At 42.7% G+C, this 23,850-nt stretch overlaps 1 protein-coding gene across 1 annotated transcript in view; it reads right to left on the bottom strand.

Moving 5' to 3' along the window:
• XPR1 (xenotropic and polytropic retrovirus receptor 1) overlaps nucleotides 1–23,850 on the bottom strand; it is a 107,691-nt gene that overhangs the window by 19,771 nt on the left and 64,070 nt on the right. The window contains 8 exon segments of the mRNA XM_066324741.1: nucleotides 3,187–3,209; nucleotides 3,212–3,365; nucleotides 3,596–3,783; nucleotides 6,649–6,730; nucleotides 7,214–7,297; nucleotides 7,761–7,910; nucleotides 11,584–11,807; nucleotides 17,690–17,791. Coding sequence (XP_066180838.1) covers nucleotides 3,187–3,209; nucleotides 3,212–3,365; nucleotides 3,596–3,783; nucleotides 6,649–6,730; nucleotides 7,214–7,297; nucleotides 7,761–7,910; nucleotides 11,584–11,807; nucleotides 17,690–17,791 — 1,007 coding nt within the window.

The following is a 23,850-nucleotide window of genomic DNA, read 5'->3' as shown; positions in this document are numbered from 1 at the left end:
TAAAATTTCAAAGCTAAATAGGGGATTAAGAGTTAGTGGCATGAAGCAGATAGGGAACTTGACCCAGAAAGCTCTGTGCTCATGTTGGATGTCACCTATTCCCAAGGGTTAAAGAAGGCCAACCTTTAGGGAGGACTGTCTTCAAAGGTGCCCAGCTACAGAACAGCTTCTGCAGAGGTCAAAGACCACACTAAGCCTTCCTTTGCAAAAGCTCTTTCCTCCCTTTTCCCAACACTCCCTGATCCTATCTTTATCTGTTTCATCGTAAACCATTGTTTTGCCCATGAAAAAAGACTAGCTAAGCAAATGAAATGTGAAAATAGCTTTACAGACTGTTTTCCCTTTAAAAAAAAAAAAAAAAAAAAAAAAAGAAGAAGAAACAATAACATTCTTGCTATTTCGTTTAGGGAGAGGTACTTCAGCACTGCCAGGTGACAGCATAAAATTTTAAAGAGAGTAGAAGTTTTCCACCTACAGGTTACAGCTGAGGAGGAGTCAACAGATAGATCCATGACATGTCTGGCACTGGCATCTGAGTCAACCCTCCTGCAGAACCTGAGCTGCCATCTGAACCGTCCCAATGCCGTGTGCCAGGCACTGTGGCTCCTGCCTGCTGCCCAGGCACAGCTGGAGCTGCAGCCCCTGTTCCCAGCTGAGAAGTGTCTGTAACATCCTCCAGATAAGGACAAAGCCATAAAACACCAGAAGCCTTGAAGCTGCACCTCAGGTTCAATAACCAGTAGCAATTCTCTATCAACAATTGCACAGCCTGAGCACAGACTTCCTGGTGCTGATGCCTGCACATTTAATTCATGCTGAGATGCCAGATATCTGAGCTGAGCTGAACACTTCCTAGCTTTTCACCTCTCACAGACAGGCTCCCTGCACTGGTGTGGCCATTCAGCTCCTGCAGAGAGTGTGGGCACAGGGCCATTCCCTACGCTCAGATCCAATTCCTCCTCTCCCCAGCCCACACAAGGACACTCAGGGGCTTCTCATCTGGCAGCAAAGGCACAAAGAATGCTCACCTAAGCACACAGGCAAGAAAGAGGAACCTGGCAGGGGAATTAGATTTTACTACAGGCTAAATAGCTTTTTTCACTCGGAGGAAGATCAATTCTGATGTCAGTCACCATCCCTCAGGGATTAGCACAAAAGAGCCCACCCTCACCAAGCAGTTGATGCTGATCACAGGTGGAGGCAAGAAGCCTCCTAGATCCAGGAGGAAATGCTGCAACACACTCAAGCATGTCCCTGATTTGGTTCCAGAAGAATTGAAAGTGCCAGTAATGCTCTCTTACACCCGATATGTCAGATTTTGTTTTGGCTGGGAATGAAACATATGAACATGTGAAGAAAAATGCTCACCAAACAAAATTTTGTGTGAGCAGCACAGTTCTAAGACTTGCAGTACTTAAACCTCCTTTCACCCAGAGAGCTGCTGGCAGCTGCATGGAGAAATAAAACACTCAACTGATCAAGTACACACAATAAAAGCTGCTCTTTATGAGGTCTGGCCTCTTCTTTCCCCTTCCTCCTTCCACATAAGGCACACAAGTACCATGTCATTTCCCACCATTAAGGTGATCTTGCATTTTGATGAAGCTTTTTTCCCCTAGGAGACCTTGGGATGGTCTCTACACACTCAAGGTACTCAATGAACCTTATGGATCTTTTCCAGTTTGAGATATTCCATGGTTCAGGTTTGATGGAGAGAGACTGTTTACAAGGGCATTTAGTGATAGTGCAAGGGGGAACAGCTTAAAACTGATACAGCATAGGTTTAGATTAGATATTGGGAAGAAATTCTTCCCTGTGAGGATGGTGAGGCCCTGGCACAGGTTGCCCAGAGAAGCTGTGGCTGCCCAATCCCTAGAAGTGTGTAAGGCCAGGTTGGATGGGGCTCGGAGCAACCTGGGATGGTGGAAAATGTCCCTGGCTGTATGGCAGAGGGGTTGGAACTCAATGATCTTTAAGGGCCATTCCATGATTCTACAACTCTATCTCAGACTGCAGCATAGTCTGGAGATCACTGGGACAGGGCAGGAGCTGCTGAGAGCCTAACAGCTCTGTGGAGACTGAGAATCTCACCCTGGCAAGATATTAAGGTAAATTAGCAGAGATGTTGCTCACGTGGTTAAAGCACATCCAGTGCTTCCCCTCGCACCAGGGGACAGCAGGCAGACTAATGAGGTTTGGGACTAAAGGTACCTCTGTGAGGGATGGCTGAGTGCTGGAAGGCACAGAGGAAGAAGCTGGGATAGCAGCAAGGCAGCAAATCAAATAACAGAGGTGAGCACACAGAGGTTAATTCACTGCGTGTACACCTGCACGCACATCCTCAAAGCAGGATGCTGTGTCTCATCTTTGCCGTGTTCCAGATAAAGTTAATTGTTTTAGCTGGCATTAAAATGATTCTGTGAAGAAAACCAGCCAGCCAAACCCTCTTCTGCCCAAAGCTCTCAGAGCAGTGCCAGCAAGAATAAGGTATCAGGGGAACCAGCTTGATTAAAGCCAATTTAAAAGGGTGCACAGGGTGGGGAAGAGCGTATGAAACAGCCAGCTGGGAAGAAACTCATGAGTCACCCAGCAAGTCTAAAAACTGTTCTTTCAGAGCTCCTACCTGTAACTGGGACACTGAAGCAGCACACATATTTATATTGAATTTACCAGACTTATCTTAACAGGAAAATAAAGAGCTCGGTCTCAAACAAAGCGTTTGTTTAAGAGCACAAACAGAAAAAACCCCACCCATGAACATAATTTCATAGACAGAAACTTTTCCAAAGGTTCTATCTCCATACATGAACCCTCTCAACGTTGGCACTATCCCAGTTTGGGCTAAGGAGCATCCATGCAGCCTTGCCTTAAAGCACTGGACCTTCAATCAATTCTGTTTCAGTAGGTTAAGGAATAAACAAGCAAAGACATCCATGCAAAAGTTTGTAAGAAGCTGGCTTTAGGAAGGTTAACAAGTCAATTGGTACAGGAAGCAGAATATGCTTCCTCAAAAACTATCTGCTGCCAACACCTGATCAGGTCTGCTCTATAAATGACAGTGGTCCAAGCATCCCCCAGCATCCCTCTTTCCTGAGGGTTACTGACACCTGTATACACTTCACAGCTACTGCTCAGCCACAGCATTTAAAAAAAAATAAAAATATTTCAACCAGCTTTGACACTTACCAATAGTTTGAGCAGCCAAAACGGGACTTGTAGTATAAGGTTTTGGTAGGGTTGATGAGAAAAAGCAACATGAAGCCATACAAGATGAGTGGGTTCACCTGCATGGGGATGTAGGTGAATTTACCATATATACATGCCAGCAGGCTCAGGCACCACAAAACGCCCAGGAAACCAGCAATCTGCAGGAAAACAAACCAAAACACACAGACACCTAATGAAAACACAGCCCCGAAACCTGCAATGTGTTCTCATTAAAGAAAAGGGAGAGCAGTGCTCAATCCTGTAATCTAATCAGACTTCAGCAACTTCCTCTTCTAATTGTATTAGGAGCCCTTGCCAGGAAACAGCGCAGGATTTATCCTGCTGATCCTCAGCATGGCTCAGCCACTCTAAAATCCCTCCTGTTCACCTCAAAGAGATGTTGATGGGACAAGTTGCTGCGAGGATTGAGTTCGAAGATGAGGACGTGGTTGACTCCAGCCTGTCTCCAGCCATACGTGTTGATACCCAGGAGAAAGAGGAATTCTATCAGGAGAAAGCCACCTCGATAGATTCTCACCAGTGGCCACACATTTGGTCCATCTATAAAAGCCACACCTGGCAAAGACGAAAAAATATATATATAAAAAAAGGAAGGCTTTTAGGGGTAACAGAGGTCGTGTCACAAAGCAAGGCTTTATCCTGGTTCTCAGATGTTTGGCTGTACCCTAAGAAAACAGGATACACGTGTACACAACTGCATATTCCAGCAAGTGGAGGACGTTTTGTCTGTCCTGCCAGAGGATTTAGGAGCATTCTGGGGAAAATTCCCTTTCCAGCTGCTGTAATCGAATCATTAGCAGCGTCCCTGCCTCACACTACAGGCACAAGGGAACAGCACCAGCATAAATCTGACCAGAGGCACTTAAATATTCCGGTTTAATAGAGATGAAATCCCAACAGACAGATACACAAACACTTCAGCTCCCCACAAAACCAAGAGGAACCATTTACAGCATTTAAAACAATGCTAAACCCGCCTAATCACCCAACTCAGTACAATGGTAATGCAATACATATTCATGGGCAGCATTACAACACCCAGCCCCACCCAAACAGAAATCCCAGCACAGGGCAGCAGGGTGAAAAGCCTGTTGCTTCCTTTGTTCAGTTTTCAGGGGTTTGGAAACAAATGTGCCTCATTTCAAACAACTAACAGCCTTATACAGCAGCAGCTTTCTCCAGCATAAACCTCTTTGCAAAGGACTGTCTCCCCTGGTCACTAGGCACAGGTTTGACAAAAAAGCATGAATAAAATACAGTTATTCAATCCTCAGTTTTGGTTTCATTGAATGTTTCTCACCTGCATGCTTTCTAAGAGGGGTAAAAGAAAGAACATGCACTTTACAGAACTGAGGCTGAGAATTTATTCCCACAGACCTGCCTAAATTACAGCCCCGAGCTTTTAAAACTTTTACTCAGAGAAAGCAAATCCATAGGGGATTTCATGTGTTCAGCATCTACACTTTATACTACATAACTTATGGAGAAAAAGCTGTGCAAAAAATAACTCCAGAACTGCTGCTTTAAATTTAAAACTTAGGGCTCTTGGCTTCAGGCAAAACAGAGTCAACTTTTGGACAGAAATGACACATCCCCTAAAAAGGCTGAAAGAAATGAGTCTCAAATGTGGAACTGTATAAAAAGATTTTCAAATTTTTACCTGAAAACCAAGGGAAATTACAAAATGGGTAAGGTTGGAAGGAACAACAATGGGTCACCTGGTCAAAACTCCAAACAAGGAAGAGTTGCTCCAAAAGTACTGACTGAGAAGTGAAATTATCCCTGGTGACAAGTCTAATGCTAGATTAACTCTCAAACAAGAGCAGGACCACAGTAAGGGCTTGAGATGCTGCATGAAACCTTGCAGGTTTCTGGTTAATAAAGCAAATGCACACTTCTGTGAAATTCCAACCTCACTTACACACTAGCTTGGCACCTAAGGAAGCCCAGAGAGAACTAGTGAAGCCTCAGAATTTGTCCTCTTTAGGGTGACACCCTGCTGGGATCCACTTGTAGCTTTGCAGCCTTTAACAGAGCCCAGGTGATGATGAACCCACCTGGGTAAAATGCTGCTGCTGTGGTTTCCAGATCAGGCAGTACAGCACTGGGTTACTGACAGAAGCTGTGTTCTGATGCTGTTTCACAAATTCTCCACACAGAACACTAAAATCCTATCTTAGCTGATCAAATCACAGAAACAATTTGGCAACAGCAGATGAGAGGTTAGCAAAGTACGAGCCAATTATAAACACCCACTTTGCACTTGGAATCCAGGGTTTTGCCCAGTATCTGCAGCAGTGTTCAGCTATCAGATCATGCCTGCTGATACAATACACCTATTACCCACTCCGGGTTAGTAACACCTGCTTTAGAGATATAATCATTTTTATGAATTCCTTCTCACTTTTTCATTCTTAGCACCGAGAGGGAAAGCAAACACGACTGGCTTCAATCATATTTGCATCTCACACAGAGATCAAACGTTTAAGTAACAGAAATGATGAATAAAGAACAGTTTCTCCACATTAAACAGCCCCTTCATGCAGATGGGTCAACTTCGTGCCTCTACCACGGCAAGAACTGCAAACAGCTCCTCAAACAGAGGCATTTTATCCCAAGAGATGGCTGGATCCAATTACAGAAACATCCGATTAAAAGTTCTTTTAAGTCATAAAAACACAGACATGGGCTTTCCCTAATGCAAGAGCTCGTAAGTTGATTTGTTAAGCCTTTTCCTTTGTACTGCTTAAGCAAGTTACAACACTCCAGAAATCACACACACAATTAGTAAAGCTGCTTGTGATTAAGCTCTGTGTCTGGATCTGCAGCACTAACGTGGCTCTTACTCTAATCAGGGGGCAAAGTCAGAAGGCACAAAGCAGAATAAAGCCAGGGCCTGAGAGATGCACCATTAATTGTAGCTTTTAAACGATCTTGCCAACATCTCCCAATAAGAAAAAGTCAATTAATTCTATTAGCAGATTCCAGCCATTGAAATACTAGGAATTTCCACACGAATTCCTGACTTTCATCCCAAGTGGCATCTGGTCACAAGGCTCTGTGTCTGGTGGACATTTCTTTAGGGAGCCAATACGATGCAAAGCTCAAGTTCTACAAGCACCTGTCTCAAGGTGGGCACGGGTTGTGTGTTCCCAGAATGATAACAAAAATCTGTTTTTACACGTAGATGTTGCACCCTCAAAACATCCCTCTAAAAATAAGGAGGAAACCAGAAGAAAAAGATTTTTTTGTGTGTGTGTGTTCAAAATTCACATCTACAACATAAGAAAAATCACAACCTACTGCTGAGCAGAACTAGTAGTTCACATCAATGTGATGTGGCTCTGATTTAACCCAGAATATCCAGGTCCAGGCCCTCCCTAAGTGAGGAGGCAAACCAAGGCATGGCAGGACACCTACCTGAAAGTATGACAGTGACGTTGAGTGCAATGAACAACCCGCAGAACAATCCAACCCTGAATGTAGTCCAGGCTGGTACAGGCTGTGAACAAAGCCATGGCAGAATCAAGGTGAGGCAAACAGGTTATCAGTACGGTCAGATTAGTTTGCAGAGCAAACTTAAAATCAGAAACACAAGCTCCTGATCCCTGGTTGCACTCTTGCTCTTGAACTGAGGGTTTTTGGAAACTGAAAATGCTGTGTAATATTCTTGCCATGCTGAAACAGAGGTTCAGCATCTCAGTGCCCCCTGAAAAATACTCCAGACCACGCAAACACTAAGCATATGCTTTTATTGGCACAAATTTCCTTTTACCATTTATCTCCTCCCTTCATTACCTTGTCTGCAAGCATTAGGAGTAGTAACCCATTTTCAAACCATCCGGAACTAAAGCAGATTATCTGGCGCTGGCCCATGCATGCTCCCATCAATTATTTCCACTGTTTCCTTCAGATGTTGAATCTGATTTGGCACCTTGACAAGTTGGAGGAGCAGCAGCTTTGCTCCACAACCCTCAAGTCTCACCTGAGCTGCTCCTAAGGGTGGAACACGCAAACGTTTCATTGCCTTCTGTCTGTCTCCATCTTCCAACTCGTTGGTCACCACTTCCTGAGGAGACAGATACACACACCACTGAAGGTCATCTGAGTGGTGAGTACGTGGTAAAACCAAACTAAAGGTTGGTTTCCATCTTACAGGTGAGCCCTGGCCCAGTACTCTTTTAATACAAAGACATGGAAAGCTCCCCGTGCTGCACCAAGTTCCTGCATGGCAGAAGTTAAGGCTGCCTCAAGTTTTCAAAATCAATTATTTGCCATCTTGGTGGTAAATACAAGCTATAGAGAGGGAAAACACTATGGAGATTACAATGTCACAGAATAGTCTGGGGTTGGAAGGGGCCTAAAGATCTCGTTCAAAACCCTTGCCATGAGCAGAGGCACTTTCCCCTAGAACAGGTTTGCTCAGAGCTCCACCCAATCTGTGCTTGAACACTTCCAGAAACCAGCAGCGACCAAAATCCCATTTTTTTTGCTAGCTAGAAGAGAAGCAGTGCCCAGGCCAGCCTCCTCACCTCTGTTTCAGAGATTAGCTGGTTGATCTTCTTGCAGGTGTAGAAGGGAGCCACCTCCACCTCGGCCACCCTCCACTCTGCCCCTCGCGTTGTCTCCAGGTTCTTGTCATGCTTCTTCAGGATCTTGCGGAAGCCAGTGAAGTTCAGGTTCTGCAGACAAGGGAAAAAACATACTGGCTTTTAAACCCCAGCCACCTGTCAAAAAATAGAAATGGTTCTCTCTCCAGTGCTAGCGAGAAAGGAATGGCGAATAAGAATCAAAATTATTGCGGTTTTTTGGCAGGAAGTTTCTGAGTTCTTACTTTCTTATAAGGAATATGTAAACCTAGCAAGTAAAATAAAAAATGTGGGACTCAAGGGCATAAGCCTTTGTATTTCCTGAAAAGCCAGATCACTTCCACCTTCCCCATTTATGCAAGAAGTGACCTGATGCTACCTCGAAGACAAATAATCCTTAAGGAGTTTTCCCTCCTAAAAAATGTGAGCTACTGACTTCAAACTTTACACTGGTTTCAAAGCAAGTTCTCCAGTTAAATTCATTGCAGAAGGGAAATCTTCGTATGAAAGTTGTCAGTGCTGCAGATTAAATCCAGACAAGTGCATCCCCACAGCAGCATGTTTTTTCACAGAGTATGTTGCACAATGACTGCAAAACCAGCTTAGGCTTGCAGACGTGGAGATGTAACTCTCTAGTCTGTGGAGACAAGCACACAATGCTTAAAACAAGAATCAGGTGCTGATTTCCAGGTTATAGCTGACCCCTGATTCAACAGCCTTGCATGGTACCTAAGACAGGCAAAGCTCCTCACACAGCAGCAGTTGCAGTGGCATGATGTATTTGCAATCCTGCATTGGCATGATGTATTTGCAATCCTGCATTGCACTGCGCAGGAAGTGCAGCTTGAAAAACTCAACGTTTCATTCAAGCAACAGCAGAAATACAGAGAGACCATGGCAAGACCCACTTCTGAAAAATGCTCAGAGAGCAGCTTGGAAAAAAACCCAGAGAAAACAGCAAAATCCAATGCCCTGGGGAGAGGCACCAACTACTCACTGGAACTATTTCCAATGTAATTATGCTTAGAGTGATTTAATGCCAGGCCCTCCCATCTAGGTGGGAAATGAGGCTGGAGAGACAGGAGCAGGAAGCCAAAGAATTAATGACCTGCCTTATTGCAGACAAGAGACTTTAATTACTTTCTATTGGAAAAGCCAGCTTTCCAACCCAAGGAGAGCAGAAATTTCACATGAAAAACTACAAAAAAAAGATGATTTTGGTCAGGGATCTTTCTGTGGCCTGAAATAACATCCCTTCATCTGCCACGGGTACAAACCCAGCCTAAATCTGGGGTGCCCTGGCTGGTTGGGATATGTTTATACCAGACACCCTAAAACTCTCCAGTGGCATTTCATCCTCTGGCTGCAAAAATTCTGCAGCCTCAAAGTGCATGATAAAAGCACTGCTGGTCACAGTGATGTTTCTGACAAGGAATACACAGGGATGGGACTGTGGAACAGAACAAACATCATTTATGCAGTCTGGTATTTTGCTATTCTGGCTGCTTGTCTTTGGCAAGGGGCCTTCTCCAAGCCTGACCTTCATTTCTGCTGCGTTTTGTGAAAAAAGCAAACAAATAAACACCACAACAAAACCCCCACCGAAAACATAAAACCTCCACAAACAACAAACAGTGCAACTTAGGCAACAATATAATGCAACACCAAGTAGAAACAAACAGTGGACTCAAAAATCTTTGCTTGCATCTATTAGGAAATGCACCAGTAAGGTAATTTAATAAAACTGGTTCAGCCTCTATTATTCACCCTAATAAATGCACGAAACTTTATACAGAATAAATAAGTAAATATCATAGGCTTATTTCTCAGCATTTGTTTGTCCTAAAACACAGCATTTCTAATAAATAGATTTTTTTTTTACATACATACAAGCTCCAGAATAACACACTGCTGGTAACAATAAATTAGCTTTATCAGAAGTTTAATCATTGATAAGTTAAACATGTAAGAGCTGCCCTGGAGACTGCTTATAGTTTCATTTGACATTTGGTTTGTGTACCTCAGGAATGAATGCATTTGTTCAGTCCTAAGAGACTCAGGAATTTGCTTCAGGTGGATTTTCCTTCCTTAGTAACCCAACTCGAGGCATCAGCATTTCATCAAAGCCAGTTTGATATTTACAATGCTGCTGTTGATTTCACTTTATGTCCTACATGAAGGGCTCAGGTACATCATCCTCCCACCAGGCTATTGTTTTTTCTTCTCTCCAAAACTGTGAGAGCTTGAATAATCCTCATTGTTATCTTCTAAGCTCAAGAGTGATTAACAACTGTAGTACTCTGGGATTTAGTTTTATGTCTGTTTTTCTGTTTGTATTTCTTGTCCTCAACTTCAATATCAATTTGAAGGATTTTTTTTCTCATTCTCTCTCTGGAGTTATGCTGTAGAAAGCAGCTCTGCAAAGTGTGAAAGCTATCAAAACCAGATGGGGTTTAGATCAATACTTAGTAGACTTAAAGTGGGTCTGGACTCACGGTAGCAAAAAGATCAGTGTGCAACCTGCCTTTCTTCACTGAGGAAAAGATTTCCCAAAGGAATGAGAAGCCAGCCCCTATTTAAATACTTCATCAAGCCTCAGAATTGATTTTTTGTAATTAAAAGTATAGCTGTCTTCTGTTAAAAAGGAAAATAAATGTAAGTGAAGAAATCACAGCAGGTGATACTGCTTCACCCCTTTCCTAAAAGGATACAGATACTCCACCTTTCCCAGGAATTTGAAGTAGGAACTACAACTAATAGTTAAAGAGATTTATTAAGAAACTCAGAGTTTCCAGACACATGCTCAAAGATACCATCACTGTAGGAGAGGTACAAATACCCAAACTTCTGGGAGAATAAATTCTGCCCATACAGCACAGTGGTATCCAATTTATTCTGACTGTGAATTTTGCTTAGTAAAATTCTGCAGTAAAGATCTGTCAAAGATCTAAGTACAGATATAGTAAATTTAAATTCCAGAATTCTTATTTAACAAGCTAAAATCCCTCACAGTAAAACACTTATAAACATTTCAGAGCATTTAACTCCAGAAGAGATAGCCCAGCCAAAAATGTATTAACAGTTTCAGATTTTAATTTCAAGATTTTTGGAACGAGATCAGCGTCTGCAATATTTACCAGGCCAAAAATCCAAGTACAGCCAAAGATTCATTTGTTTTCATACCTCAAGGCAAATGAGCCTGTATCCTGCAGAAATCAAAATATATATATATTGTTTTAAAATTGATGTTTTCACAAGAAATTTTGATACAGCAAGGTCACAGCCACTACCATGGTAACACCAAGAGGAAACAATACATTGGGATTTCAAATTTCAGGACAAATATTAGATAAAAGAGCCTCTTCTCCAACCTGCCCTGCATAGAACAACACGCTACAGAAGGAAGAGGTCCTGCCTGGACAAAGGTGCTGGGGTCAGGCAGCCCAGAAAAATAAGAAGGGAAAGTCCTTCCGCAGGTCAGCTTAGCAATTCCAGCTCAATGAAGAGCAACCAGCTGTACACTGCTACCTGCCTTTTCTTTGTTAAAGCGTCGTTTCGACGTGTCTCTTCCTCACACCTCAACTATGAAGGTGCTCCTTTAAACAGGCTGCTTTCTGTACTCTCAGCAAACAGCATTTTTGGCTAGATAACCCATCTTTTAAAGCGAGAAGGAAGCAATAGAGGAAAACCCGCGTGAGGCGACTCGAGGACGCGCGAGGCACGGAGACGGGGGCAGTGCCGGAGCTCCGCTCCCCGCAGGCCGTACCTGGTAGTTCTGCAGTAAGATGAGGCTGAGGTAGAGCTCGCTGAAGGCCAGTTTCAGGTCTCTGATGTTCCTGTGCTGGACACGCTCCTCGTGGGACAGGTGGAAGACGGGCTTTCGGCGCCGCGGCAGCGTGGACGCCCCGCTGGCCTCCTTCTGCGCGTCCAAGGTGGATTGCAGCTCGGTGCGGAGCGTGGTGAACCGGCGCTGCGCCTCCGCCAGCTTCTCTGTGGGCAGGGAGAGGGGAAAACAGTCACCTGGAGGGTCACACGTGGCCCATCCAGCCCTCAAAGTGCTGCAGCTGTTTCTCAGTAAAATGTGCCGTACTGCACGGCCTTTTCCCCGCAGCGCAATAAACTCAACAGCTCTGCTGATTTCTCTTTTCACAGGATGGAATCACAGGCTGGTTTGGGTTAAAGACCATCTCGTTTCAACCCAGGGACACCTCCCACTCGTTCCTTGTCCAGCCTGGCTTTGAACACTTCTAGGGACTGGGCAGCCACAGCTTCTCTGGGCAAACCTGTTGCCAGGGTCTCAGTACCCTCACAGGGGAGGATTTCTTCTTAATGTCTAATCCAAACCTGTCCTCTGGCACTGTGAAGCCATTCCCCCTTGTCCTGTCACTCCAAGCCCTTGCCCGAAGTCACTCTCCAGCTCTCTCGGACCCTTTGGGCACAGGAAGGGGCTGTAAGGTCTCCCTGGAGCCTTCTGGGCTCCAGTTCTCTCAGCCTGGCTCTAGCAGAGGTGCTCCACTCCTCTGGACCCACTCTAATGGGTCCATGTCCTTGTGCTGGGAGCCCCGGATGCAGAACTCCAGATGTGATCTCACAAGGGCAGAGTAGAGGAGGAAGCTTTCCTCATTAAACCTATGTAAAACACGCAAGTTCTCAAGAAGAAAAAAAAATACATTAATATGGTCAAAATCAAGGGGCTGTCCCTTCAGCACAGACTAAAGCAGCATTAGCCAGGAACTGAGACCTCTCAACTTCCATCTCAGCTTTGATTGCTAGAGGATGCTCAGTCCAGCACCACACAAACACCTGTTAGGGATGGAAGAGGCCCAGCCTGTACCTGGGGACTGCAAAGCAGCACCAGGACAGTGTGGCAGGTGTCCCCACAGTGGATGAAGCCAGCAGGCGGATAGGGTCTTATCCAAGTACCAAAGCACTGACCAAACAGCTACTCTGAGCACAACAGAAAAGCTGCTCCTCTTCCCCAAATAAATCAAGAGCACCAGAAGCATTAGAGGAAAAATCCTGTTAGACAATATTATGAAACATGACAGTGAGTAAGCAAAGCGTTTTTCAGATCTGTGAACCCACTACTGACTCCGTGTTTACTATCTTTTCATGTGACAGTAGAGAAATCAAAGAAGACAAACCCCACACTTCAAATGTGACACTGAATTTTGCTGCTCAGAGAGCAGCACGGCCCCTCTGCCAAGCTCCCAGCGACAGACAAACACAGCTCTGCTTTGATCAGGAGTTACAACACTGCTGGCTGCTGTACACGATCCCCTGTAATAATTTATCCCTCTTTTCCTCACTTTAGAAGCACTGCCTCGTTATTTACTGGTTAAAGAGGCCACCAGCCTGCACTTAAACGTCATTCTGATGTGCTTTCAGAACAAGTCTGTCTCTCTTGCTCACACCTCAATCATGAAGGTGTTCCTTTAAACATGCTGCTTTATGTACTCTCAGAAAATAATATTTTTGGCTAAATAACAATCTTTTAAAGCTAAAACCAGCATAGTTAAGACTGTTATTTTTCACTTTGTCCTGTACAACTGGCACCTTCCAGGCTTTTTTTTCCCCCTGCTAAGCTTCAGTCACAGCTTTGGCATCTCTGTTGATAAGCAGGGTCACAGACCATGGGTGTTGGTGTTGGCCAGGAAGATGCTGACCAGGTCCACAGTGCTGGAGCCACCTCCACCCAGCAGGACACCCAGCTCTGCACCACAAACCACAGAGCCACAACGTCCCTCGACTCTGCAAACCTCTGCCCCAACAGCCTCCTGAATGGCAATACAATTCTCTTCATTAGTACCTTACATAACAACTCAATGATAATTCTCAACTGCTCTCCATTCAGGTGTAAGATTTACTCCTCATTTTCCTTTTTACTCAGTTCTGCTTAATTTTAAGAGCAAAGCTACTCTATAAATAATTTCACAGTGCATAAGGTATTTGCCAGAAGGAGAATGCCTTTCCAAACAGAAAATGGGGATCAGTATAGAAAATCAAGTTCAGAGGAGCCTGAAACTCAACATTTCTCGCTTGTAAACTTGAATAAAGGAAGAAGATTTAAAATGCAGGAAATATTTAAAACACAGTAAAGATTTAAAGTGCAGGAAAAGGCAGCTCCTCTCTGACAACTTCCACAGCTGCAAAGACTCCACCAAACAGAGGCAATGCAGCCCACAGTGAGAATTGCCTGCCCACAGCCTACAACCACATAATATTTACCACAACAAGATCAGACTGCAAAAACAATTACCCCTCCCCACTCTGGGAACTCCCTCGGGAAGAAGAAACAGATACCTGTTCAAATCAAAAGCCTTCATATAAATAAAGCTCACAAGTCCACTCTCTATATTGGAAACATCTATTAAACCATCTGTAATACACTGAGATTTCTTTTAAATCAAATCGGTAGATATGAAAGAGTTTAAAGTTATATTTTCAGCTGAAAGCGCTGTTCTATTGTCCCTATGTCCAGAAAAATCCTAAAATCCATCAGCCTAATAACACGATATTCAAAGAAAACACAATGCCTTGAAATTTATGACTGCAGCTATCCATAAAAAATGCCATTCCTGAGAAACAGCCATCCTGTCACCACCTTCTCTCTCCTGCACTCTCCAGTTATCCCATGCACAAATCATTTCATCTTATTAAAGTATGATTTTTTTTTTTTTTTACCATCGAGACTCAATGCAGAAGCAAAACAAAATCAAATGTGTGCTGCTGTTCTGAAAACCTCCTAGGGAATTGCCCTGGGCAACAGCAAAGCAGAATAGAAATTAATTTTTCAGTTTGCAGCATACTCCAAAGCCATTGGAAAGTCATATACCACTATCACTACTTTAGCATTATCCACCGCTAATTTAACATTCTGAAAAGTGACTTTAAAAAATATGTCACTCAAGAGAGTTTAAAAAAAAAAAAGCTTACAAACTGGACCCACTCTTGTGTTGCAGCATTTTGCATGACCTGCTGCCCACAGAGCCCTCAGCTCAAGTGCAATTTCATGGCAAAGACTAATGAGGAATCCAAAACCAACAGCAGTAGACTTCAACAAAAATGCTTGTCATAAAGCAGCAGCTTTGCCCAAAAATGCTATTAGATCCTGACTAAAAGAACCTAAAGAGTTATCAACTCAACTACACAGTTCCAAGTTGGTTTTTGGCTTCATTTTCCAAGTTGAAACGAAGGTTCACGCATAAGGATGATGGAAAAAAGACTATTGCACCAAAAAAACAGGAAAATTTTCCCCCAAATTCCAGTTTGCATGGATATGATCAAAGCCTGTTTCACCAGACAGAAGGTGACCAACAGCCTGAACCTCCTGCCAGCTACACATTTTAGGCAGCTCCTTTTAGCCTTCCTTCCCTTCCCTACTTGTGCATATTATGTTCAATATTTTGCTTCCCAATTTAAAGCCGGGGTTTCGTACAAATAACAAAACCAGTCCTAAATTAACCACGGAAATGTTGCTGGCTACTGTTTAGCCAAATCCTGATGATGGTGATTTAAAACATAACAAACCTGTCATCTAGAAAATCCCAAACAAAAACCAAAACTGGCCACAGATAAAACTTTAACTTGAATAGGCATTCCTCTGCTGGAACCATCTGAAAATTTCACTGCAGTTCTTTTTTCTTTTGACTGGGGATAGATCTTCTTGAGCACAGTAAAAAAAATTGCAAATTGTTTATCAAGTCTGATTTAGTTAAGGGCAGTTTTCCTTTCCACTGAGCTGGTATAATGGGAATTAACAACAGTAGTACTCTGGGATTTGGTTTTATTAATTTTAATATTAAGGCAATGTTTGAAGGGAGCACACAGGGGAGGGCAAAGAAAGTCTTTTGCAGCAGTCACTCCAGCTCTGAGAGCTCCATGGAGGAATTGGGGTTCAGGCCATCCCTAGAGGATGAGGTTGGTTGTGCTCTGTCAATCCTGGGTGATGCTCACTCAGTCTAGGGAAAGATGATGAGGAAATGAAGCAGAGACCAACAGAAAACTTGATGTTCTTGAAAATGAACAATATTTACTGTAGTCAAGACAAGAGTGTAATAGGCTGTGTAATAAACCTGTAATAAATAAGATGTGCCAGGCCATAATCCAAGCCAACACATGCCTGGAGTTACAATAGGGTCCAACATGACAAATTTCTGACACCATCAAGGGCAGGAACCACTGATGGAACATTTCTTGCTGTAGCTCAGTGCTAATAACCCTAATAACAGGTTTCCATTCTATGAAAGTCACGTCACTTTTCTGCAAATAAAAGACTAATTTTAATCTTATCACAGGAGATTTTCAAATTATATGTATTCTCTCTCTGAACTTTCTGAAATGACAGCTACGTGGGGAAAAAAACAACCTTACCCTATGTTATTAATGCCATTTTAAACAATGCTGGAATGGGTGTGTACTTGTAGGTGCACGTGTGGCAGTGGGTCCTCATTAGGGAAAATTATAATCTGCATTGTGCATCTAAATTGACAGAACTTCCTGCACAGAGTCTAGCTCACAGTGCACAGGATCTGATATGCCTCACAAAGGAGGTTTCTGAGCATAAAAATCTCAGATCTGGGACAGAAACATAGGATCTCCCAGAAAAGCAACACAGAGCAGTGCTCTGAGTTAGGTACATATGAACTGCATGCAGAACAATGCCTATAAAGTGTAAAACCCAGCTGACCTAATAGAAAATATCAATTTTACCTGAAAAACTGCCAGTTGTCCTGACACTCACTCTGCTCCAGGGAGCTGGGAGAGCAGGCACAGCCAGCCCAAAGGAGATTTACTTCCCTAGATGGAAGCTGAACAGAGGGAGGCTGCAGTGCTCAGCCACTGCATCCATCATGCTTTCAGCTATTCTCAAGTCCACAGCCCAGATTCTGGCTGGCAGTAAAAGAGCCAGCAATAAAGTCATCACCCAATGGTTATGAAAATATTTTGTACAGTTCGACTGTGCCTTTGTTACCAGATTAAAATCAGAACTAGAAAAGGCTACCATATTGTGCTGCAAATCCTGTTTGTAGCACTAAATTAATAAATCAACATGTTAAGAGAAGTACAGAAGCCAATGCATTGCTGTATCTACATTTAAATGCTTTTCTAGTTGAAACCCCATTTTAAACCTCACCAAAAGAGGCTGGAAATAATCTGAAGTGCAATGACAGGAGGAGCCAGAGCACACCAAGCCTTTTGTAGCAATTTTGCAGAGTGAACTTCCAGTTAACCAGTTCTAGAGTTGTTTTCAAAACACAGGATGAGAAGGCAACTTTCTCAGAGGAAACAACAAAGACCAGCACTTGACATATGACACCCAGAAATCCCCACTCTTACCACGACAACATTTTTACTCAAAATACACAGCCCATGGCAATTGCTGCTGGCTCTTGCAGTCCAGAAAGCTGCAGGGGTTTCAGTAAGAGTTCAGTGCTTAAAATCTTGTTGGACCCATCAAGAGGATCAAGATACCACACACAGGCAAGCCCACAAGAGCTATTCCTGCTGCAGCTCTGGAAACACCAGCTAGGAGGCTCAGCACACCTAAAACATGGCCAGGAGACTGTCAACATGGATAAGCTGAAAGACTCTGCCCTTTACTTTTAAGATCATCCCCATAAAGTTCAGCAGGATACCTTGAAAGTTCAAAGAAATGAAAATCACCTGCCATTTATTCTCCCTCCAGCCAAATGCCAGGGTTTAGCTCCAGGTCTGTGATTAAACCAGAGCAGTTTTCCAAACAAACCCGCCCTCTAATTACGTGATGGTAGACCTGCATCACCGCTGTGGTTATCCTGAAAGTTTGGGACCTTCAGGCCCTTATTCTGTTGTTGAATTTTCCACAAATGCACACAAAATAAGCACCTTACCTGAATAGAAAATGTTGATTTTGGCAAGTTCTTTCTCACAGGTTTGGAAGAATTTCTCTTCGAACGTGGCAAAACATCTTTTCACCGTGTCCTCATCTGTGTCTGCAAAACAAAACAGAAAAACAAAGAGGTTGTAACAGAAGAACATAGGAACAATTTTACAAGTGACTGCCATGGAAATAGTTCTTCAGAGTAAATCTTCGTGATGTAGATGAAAAAGAACAACCAAGTCCAAATGGCTCAAGGGAACACATATTTTCTTGTAAAAGGAATTGCACCACAAAGAGACAGGAGGGACACAAAGCACAATTACCAGCAGGAACACCACCCTGACCAAAGCTCCCATCATTTTTTTCACTTGCTTCAAGTGCTATTTCAGATCTCACAACTCCATTTTCACTTCCAAGACCAAAGCTGACCAGGAATGTTCACTCCAGCTTAGCAAATGTTTGTATTCAGAAGGAAAGCACCAAGTTTTTAAATGTAAGCCTTCAGCTGAACTTATGGGAGGATGCAGTGGCTTCAGCCACCATTCCCACCTTCTCATCAGGTTAATCCTTCAAATACAAACACAGCATCACAGCAAACTAAAATCCATACAGAAAGCTGTGTGGAAGCTTCCCTCCTGGAAAATAAACACTTTTCTCATAAGCAAGGTTGAAAGGAGAAGGCCTAAATTATGGTGATTGTGATCAGATCCACGACTCTCCTTCACCCCACGGCTCTGGAACAGTTTTAATTCTTTTGCAAGAACTACATACAATTCCATAATTAAAATCAAAACTTGAAATTAAAGCAGCGATTTGGTCACCCTGTTGTTATAAAAAATACAGTGCAGAATCTCAAAGACAGAATGCGTTTTCTAGTAATTAAGAAATTAGTTTAATGAGTAAAAAAAAAAAAAAAAAGAATTCAAGACAGGCTATAATTACCAATTTCAGTACTGTCAAAAACCAAATGTTCCTAATGCTGAAGCAAAGTAGACTCCCATACCCTCCCATAGTTACAGCCCCTGAATCTTCATGCACTCTCACAGATTGCAAGGGTTATTGGTAACACAAACAGGAAAATTAAGACTTTATTATGGTCTCAACAACATTGAGAAATGGAGCATAGAACCACAAAATTGCTTCAGGTAGAATTAAGATGAGTGAATCCAATCATTGTCAAGCCCACCACTAAACCATGTCTCCAAGTGACACATCCACATGGTATTTGAACACTTCCAGGGATGCTGATTCTGCCAGATTCAAACAGATGTTGAAATAGACGTTATTAAATTGAAAAGAGAGTGACTATATGGAAGTTTTGTTTGCTATCAGACGCACATATTGGACTGTCATAACCAAGAAATCTCTTTCTTTTAGCACTAATTTCTAGGGAAAACCAACCTCAAGACAATATTTAAACACAAAATTTCAACATTTGGATTTTTCTGGTTTTTTGTTTTGTTTTGGCTCTGATATTAAGCAGCACACACCTACACAATCATCAGTATCATTTTTAAGGGATGGTAGTGAAAGAGTAAAGAACACAACACAAAAACTGCAGAGGAGTTTTGGGAGAAGTCTGGCTTCTTTTGGAGTTTGATGGTGCTTTAAAGAGTAAACAGAGAGAAAATGACCAGTTCTGCACAGATGCCTGGTGTTTACAACTGCACCGCCCAAGGGCTGGAAGAGAAGAATTCCCAAGGGCTCCAAAGCCTGTTCCAAACTCCAAGCTTTGGCTCCCGGGGTTCCTTTCTTATCCAATCATTATACTTGCAGCTCTGTGGCTACTCCCGAGGATGAGACTCTCTCCCTGGAGCAAACAAACCCTGGAATGATGGGGCTAGGGCTCCTCTTTGCTGAAGGAGAACCCGCAGCAGCCCCAAGGTGCCACTCCAGCTCTGCTCCAGGGCTCTGGACCAAGGATGAGCAATGCCACTCCACAGAGAGCTCTCACACAGAGCTCCCTCCTCGTGGGCAGCCTGAGCACCCCAGGGACAGAAAATAACTCTGCTTCAGGGCTGGTGACTCCTGACAGCAGAGTCACAGCAGTTGCAACATCCCAGCCTGGGGCCCTCCCAGTCAGGCTGATCTGAACTTGCCTCCAAGACTTCCAAATCCTTGACCCAACAGCAAAGCACCAACAAGGGAGGGGGATGAAACAGCAGAACTTATTCAAAATGCAGAGATTTTATTCACTAGATGCCTGAAGCTTTGCAAATAATGGTAATGAGGAGGTACCAAACCAGAGCTGACTCTTAAGGATGAACCCGAAAGGCAAATTCTCCGGAACAAAGAGTCTACCCATGTCTAGCAGAAAAGTTTATCTAAAGGTGCTTTCTGACATGGGGAAACCATCATTTCTTGCACTTAAAAATAAGTCATAAAGAAATATAAAAGCACACAGACTCACAGCTTTCCTCCTGTGGAAGCACCAAACCTCTTCTACCATCTCTTGTTTTTATGTTTCAGTACATTCACAAAATAACAGCAAGACTAAGCAAGTTTTTTAACTTCAGGCACTGGAATTACCAAAGGATTAAAAAAAAAAATTTGAATTTTCTTTCAGCATGGAATATACTTTTTGTCCTTAAAGTCAAGCATGAATATTTCTGTGTAAGCAAAATAGCACCTTCTAAGATACCAAAAATCTCAGTAAGGCAACATAGAGTTAAACTAACATAATCAATGCCAAATGACAAAATTAATATCTTGTTTTGTAAATTATTGACCAGTTCAAGAAATGACAAATAAGTGTATTGAACAGTTGGAGCATAATCTAAAGTTTAGAAGAGAAAAACAGGTTTGAACACACATCATCTCCTACTGGAAGCCCTTCCAAAACCCTTGAGATTAGGAATTCAGGTCTCTGTCTCAACCTCAAAACATTGCTGACTCAGAGGAAAGCAAGTTCTACATAAACTATTCAAAATCCTTCTCCAAATGTCAAATGCTGCTGTATAAAAGATATTTTGCAGACCAGGGTAGATGCCAGACTTTAAAAAAAAAAAAAAAAAAAAATCTCCGTGAAGAAAAGGTTTCCCTCTGCTCCTGGTCCCACTGTGGTTCAGTCATTGAGCTGCAATAATGGACAAGTGCTGCCAAGGCTACTGCCTATATTTATTTATTTCCCCCCCAAGGCTGGGACAAGACAAGGCTGTTTCGCCATGAGAAAATCACAGTGCCAGACCCCGGCCTTGGGTTCGGGAGCTCCATGACAACAGGGGCTGTTTCTAAAAGGCATCCAGCTATTGCTGCCAAGGAGGGCTGGCCTAACCTTCCTTTTGTTCCTTCTTTCTATAGCCTTAGCACTCCATTTAGCCCCAGCTCCATTTACCCATGAACGAGGCTGCCAAGCAGACGGTCTGATCAATACTGCACCTTCCAGACCTCATCCTCCTATGTATTCTCTGTCCTGAATTAAAAAAAAAAAAAAAAAAAAACTAACACAGGAAGCCTGCAGATCTTCTGCTTTTACTTGCAAAGCCCAAACCAGCAGCAATCCAGATGTACTCCCCCCTGCCAGGTTTTCAGATTTGCAGAGAGCTCAGAGGTTGGCACACCTCAAATAGAACCTGAAGCTGAAAAATTAACATCCAAATGACATTCCTAAACTGTCCCAAGCATTCATTTCTCAGTGCTCCTCTCAACTGTCCATTTAATTTCTCCTTTTTTTTTTTTGCAGCTGTAATATCTAAACAAATGATCAGCATCCCAGGCAGCTCTGCTCACTCACTCCTTTGCAAGAACACTTCAGTAAAAGTTTTCTTTGTTAGAGCAGTGCCCTTTAAAAGTAATTATTTTTAAAAAGTCCTCTACTCTTTATCATGCTGAATTTTAAAGGGTGTTCAATTAAAAAAGATTAATTAGCTTTGCTATGAGATCAGCACAGGTGTAGTTCTCTGAATCACCTTCTGTTTGCCACAAAACAGCTTTATCTGAGTAATGTTATTTCAACACTTTAGCTACAGAGGAGGCAATTTGATTTATGAGGGGGGAATCTAAAATCTAGTCAGCGAAATAAAAATAAAAATCAAGCTCAGCATTGGCATTAAACATGTCAAACAATGCTGAACACGTGATCCCAAGTTTAACATCAGCACCACTTTGAATACATTGATTTTTTTGAAGTTTTCCACACCCTCTACCCAGCGCTCAATTAGGACTACAACAACAGAACTGTGTTATGAAAAATTAACAAGATTTAAAGGATAGCTTTCTTTTTTCTATAAAGAGAGTAACTGCTTATACTTCTGGGCCCAGTGGCACACTGGGGAATAAAAAGAAGAAAAAGCTACTTTTATTGCTACTCAAAACATTAAAAACTGGGTCACTGTAATGAAAACATGTATCTGTCTCCAAAATCCCATCAGCTTTGTCTGTCTACTCAACCATCACAACTCTCCCATACCCTTGACAGATCTGCAGCACCAAGATTCTCATTTCTCCAGCCTTTTTACACAGCACAGTGAATTTCTGCAAGTAAAAAAAGCAGACTGTAAAGTCCCTTAATGCAAGGACAGAGATTATTATCTCTACACTCCTGATGCGTCATCCTGGTGTTTATTGGGGTATTTTTCCAAAGGAAAGGTTTTTCCACAGGGCAACTCCCTTTCTCACAACAGACAGCCACACTTGGGTCAGCTTCAAACTGGATCATTCAGTGAAACTTTCAGTAAATTAATTACTCACCGTGAACTTTTATGTCCCATCTGGGGGCAAATAAAAGTTTGCTTGTACAGACTTTTACATGCTTTAAGTACAGCCACAGAAATTTCTTCCTAGGACTTATTCTTGCTGCAGGAAGAAGGAAGCCAACTCTGCTTGCAAATAAAGGAACATTTGCACTCATGTTGTTCCACCCTAACATCTGAGCTGCAAATTGCACATGTGATGGTGTGCATCTCTTCTGGGATTTATTCCATCCACCAAAAGTGGACCTCGAATTAAAATACTGTAAAATCATCAGGGAAGAAGCTTCATGAGCTGTTGATATTAAAAACAGTGTCAAGAAAATTCAAAGCAGACTATACCTGCTTTTCTGAGCCATCACAGATGAGCTGGCCCTATCTCCACTTTACAAATCCTTTAGCCCAAATCAGATCTGGTTATTAAATTATTGCCTCAAACTTAGCAGTAAAAAATGACCACTCAGGTAGCAAATGAGGCTGGCATTGTTTGCACATGCAGGGTTTATGTGTGGGCAGGGGAAGGAGGGGACAAGAACAGCTCCTGGTCACCACCAACACAAGCTCTCCCAGGTTCTGTTTCACCATTTTGTTGTTTTTACCAATTGACCCAGAGCGAACAAAATCTATTTTAAAATACCTTTAGAAAGGACAATTTTTGGATTGATAAAAAATCCTGATTCCTTAGTTTTTAGACTGTATCACCGAAATCTTACAAGGAGACCAGCCTGATTCTTACAGATGATTTGTTTAGCTGGAAAGAAAAAGCAACCTCCACAACATGCCTACAAGCTAGACATCCAACCAAGTGTCTGCTATAAATGATTTATATTTGTGACTCTGTAAACACAGATTCTAAAGCAATGACAGCGTCCTAGCATGAACTTCAGGGGCAGAAAAATCAGATGACCAAGCAGCCACATGTGAGAAGACAGCTCCCAAGTGTCAGGTGCTGCAGTTAACAGGGCACAGCTGTTCTACAGGTGCTCTTCTTGAAACAAACACCCAGCACTCATAATCAGCCCTTCTGCAAAGCAAGGAAGGCGGTGCTAGTCTTTGTCACCTATTCCAGGAGAGTCACCAAGGCTTCACTTCTGTACCATTAAGAGATTCACTACTCCCAGCAGAATTATAAAACTGTGGTAGCTCGGATTTGTAGGGCAGCTAGGCAGAAACTTGTGACAGGAAAAAAATAATTAAAGAAAAGCAGCACAAATGCCCAGCAGTATTTCAAAACCTACCATAAAAAATCGATAATATAGGATGACAGACCTGGATGCCAGGAGACATCATACAGGGACAGCACTCAATACCTGCTTTCCCTGGCTAACAAGCATCCTAAAATTCCTCTCTTTTCAAGAAAGAAAGTGAAGATCTATGTGTGTTTTTGCAGGAGTCTCCCAATAAGCTAGACCAGAAATACTGCCACACACCCCAGGGTGAAGGAAAGACAGTCAACAGGAACTGAGAGTCAAATTTCACATTG

The sequence above is a fragment of the Sylvia atricapilla genome, chromosome 9 (genome assembly GCF_009819655.1).
Source record: "Sylvia atricapilla isolate bSylAtr1 chromosome 9, bSylAtr1.pri, whole genome shotgun sequence".
Taxonomy (NCBI): Eukaryota; Metazoa; Chordata; class Aves; order Passeriformes; family Sylviidae; genus Sylvia; species Sylvia atricapilla.
Note: the sequence above shows the minus strand (reverse complement) of the source record. Positions and strands in the feature narration are given on the sequence as shown.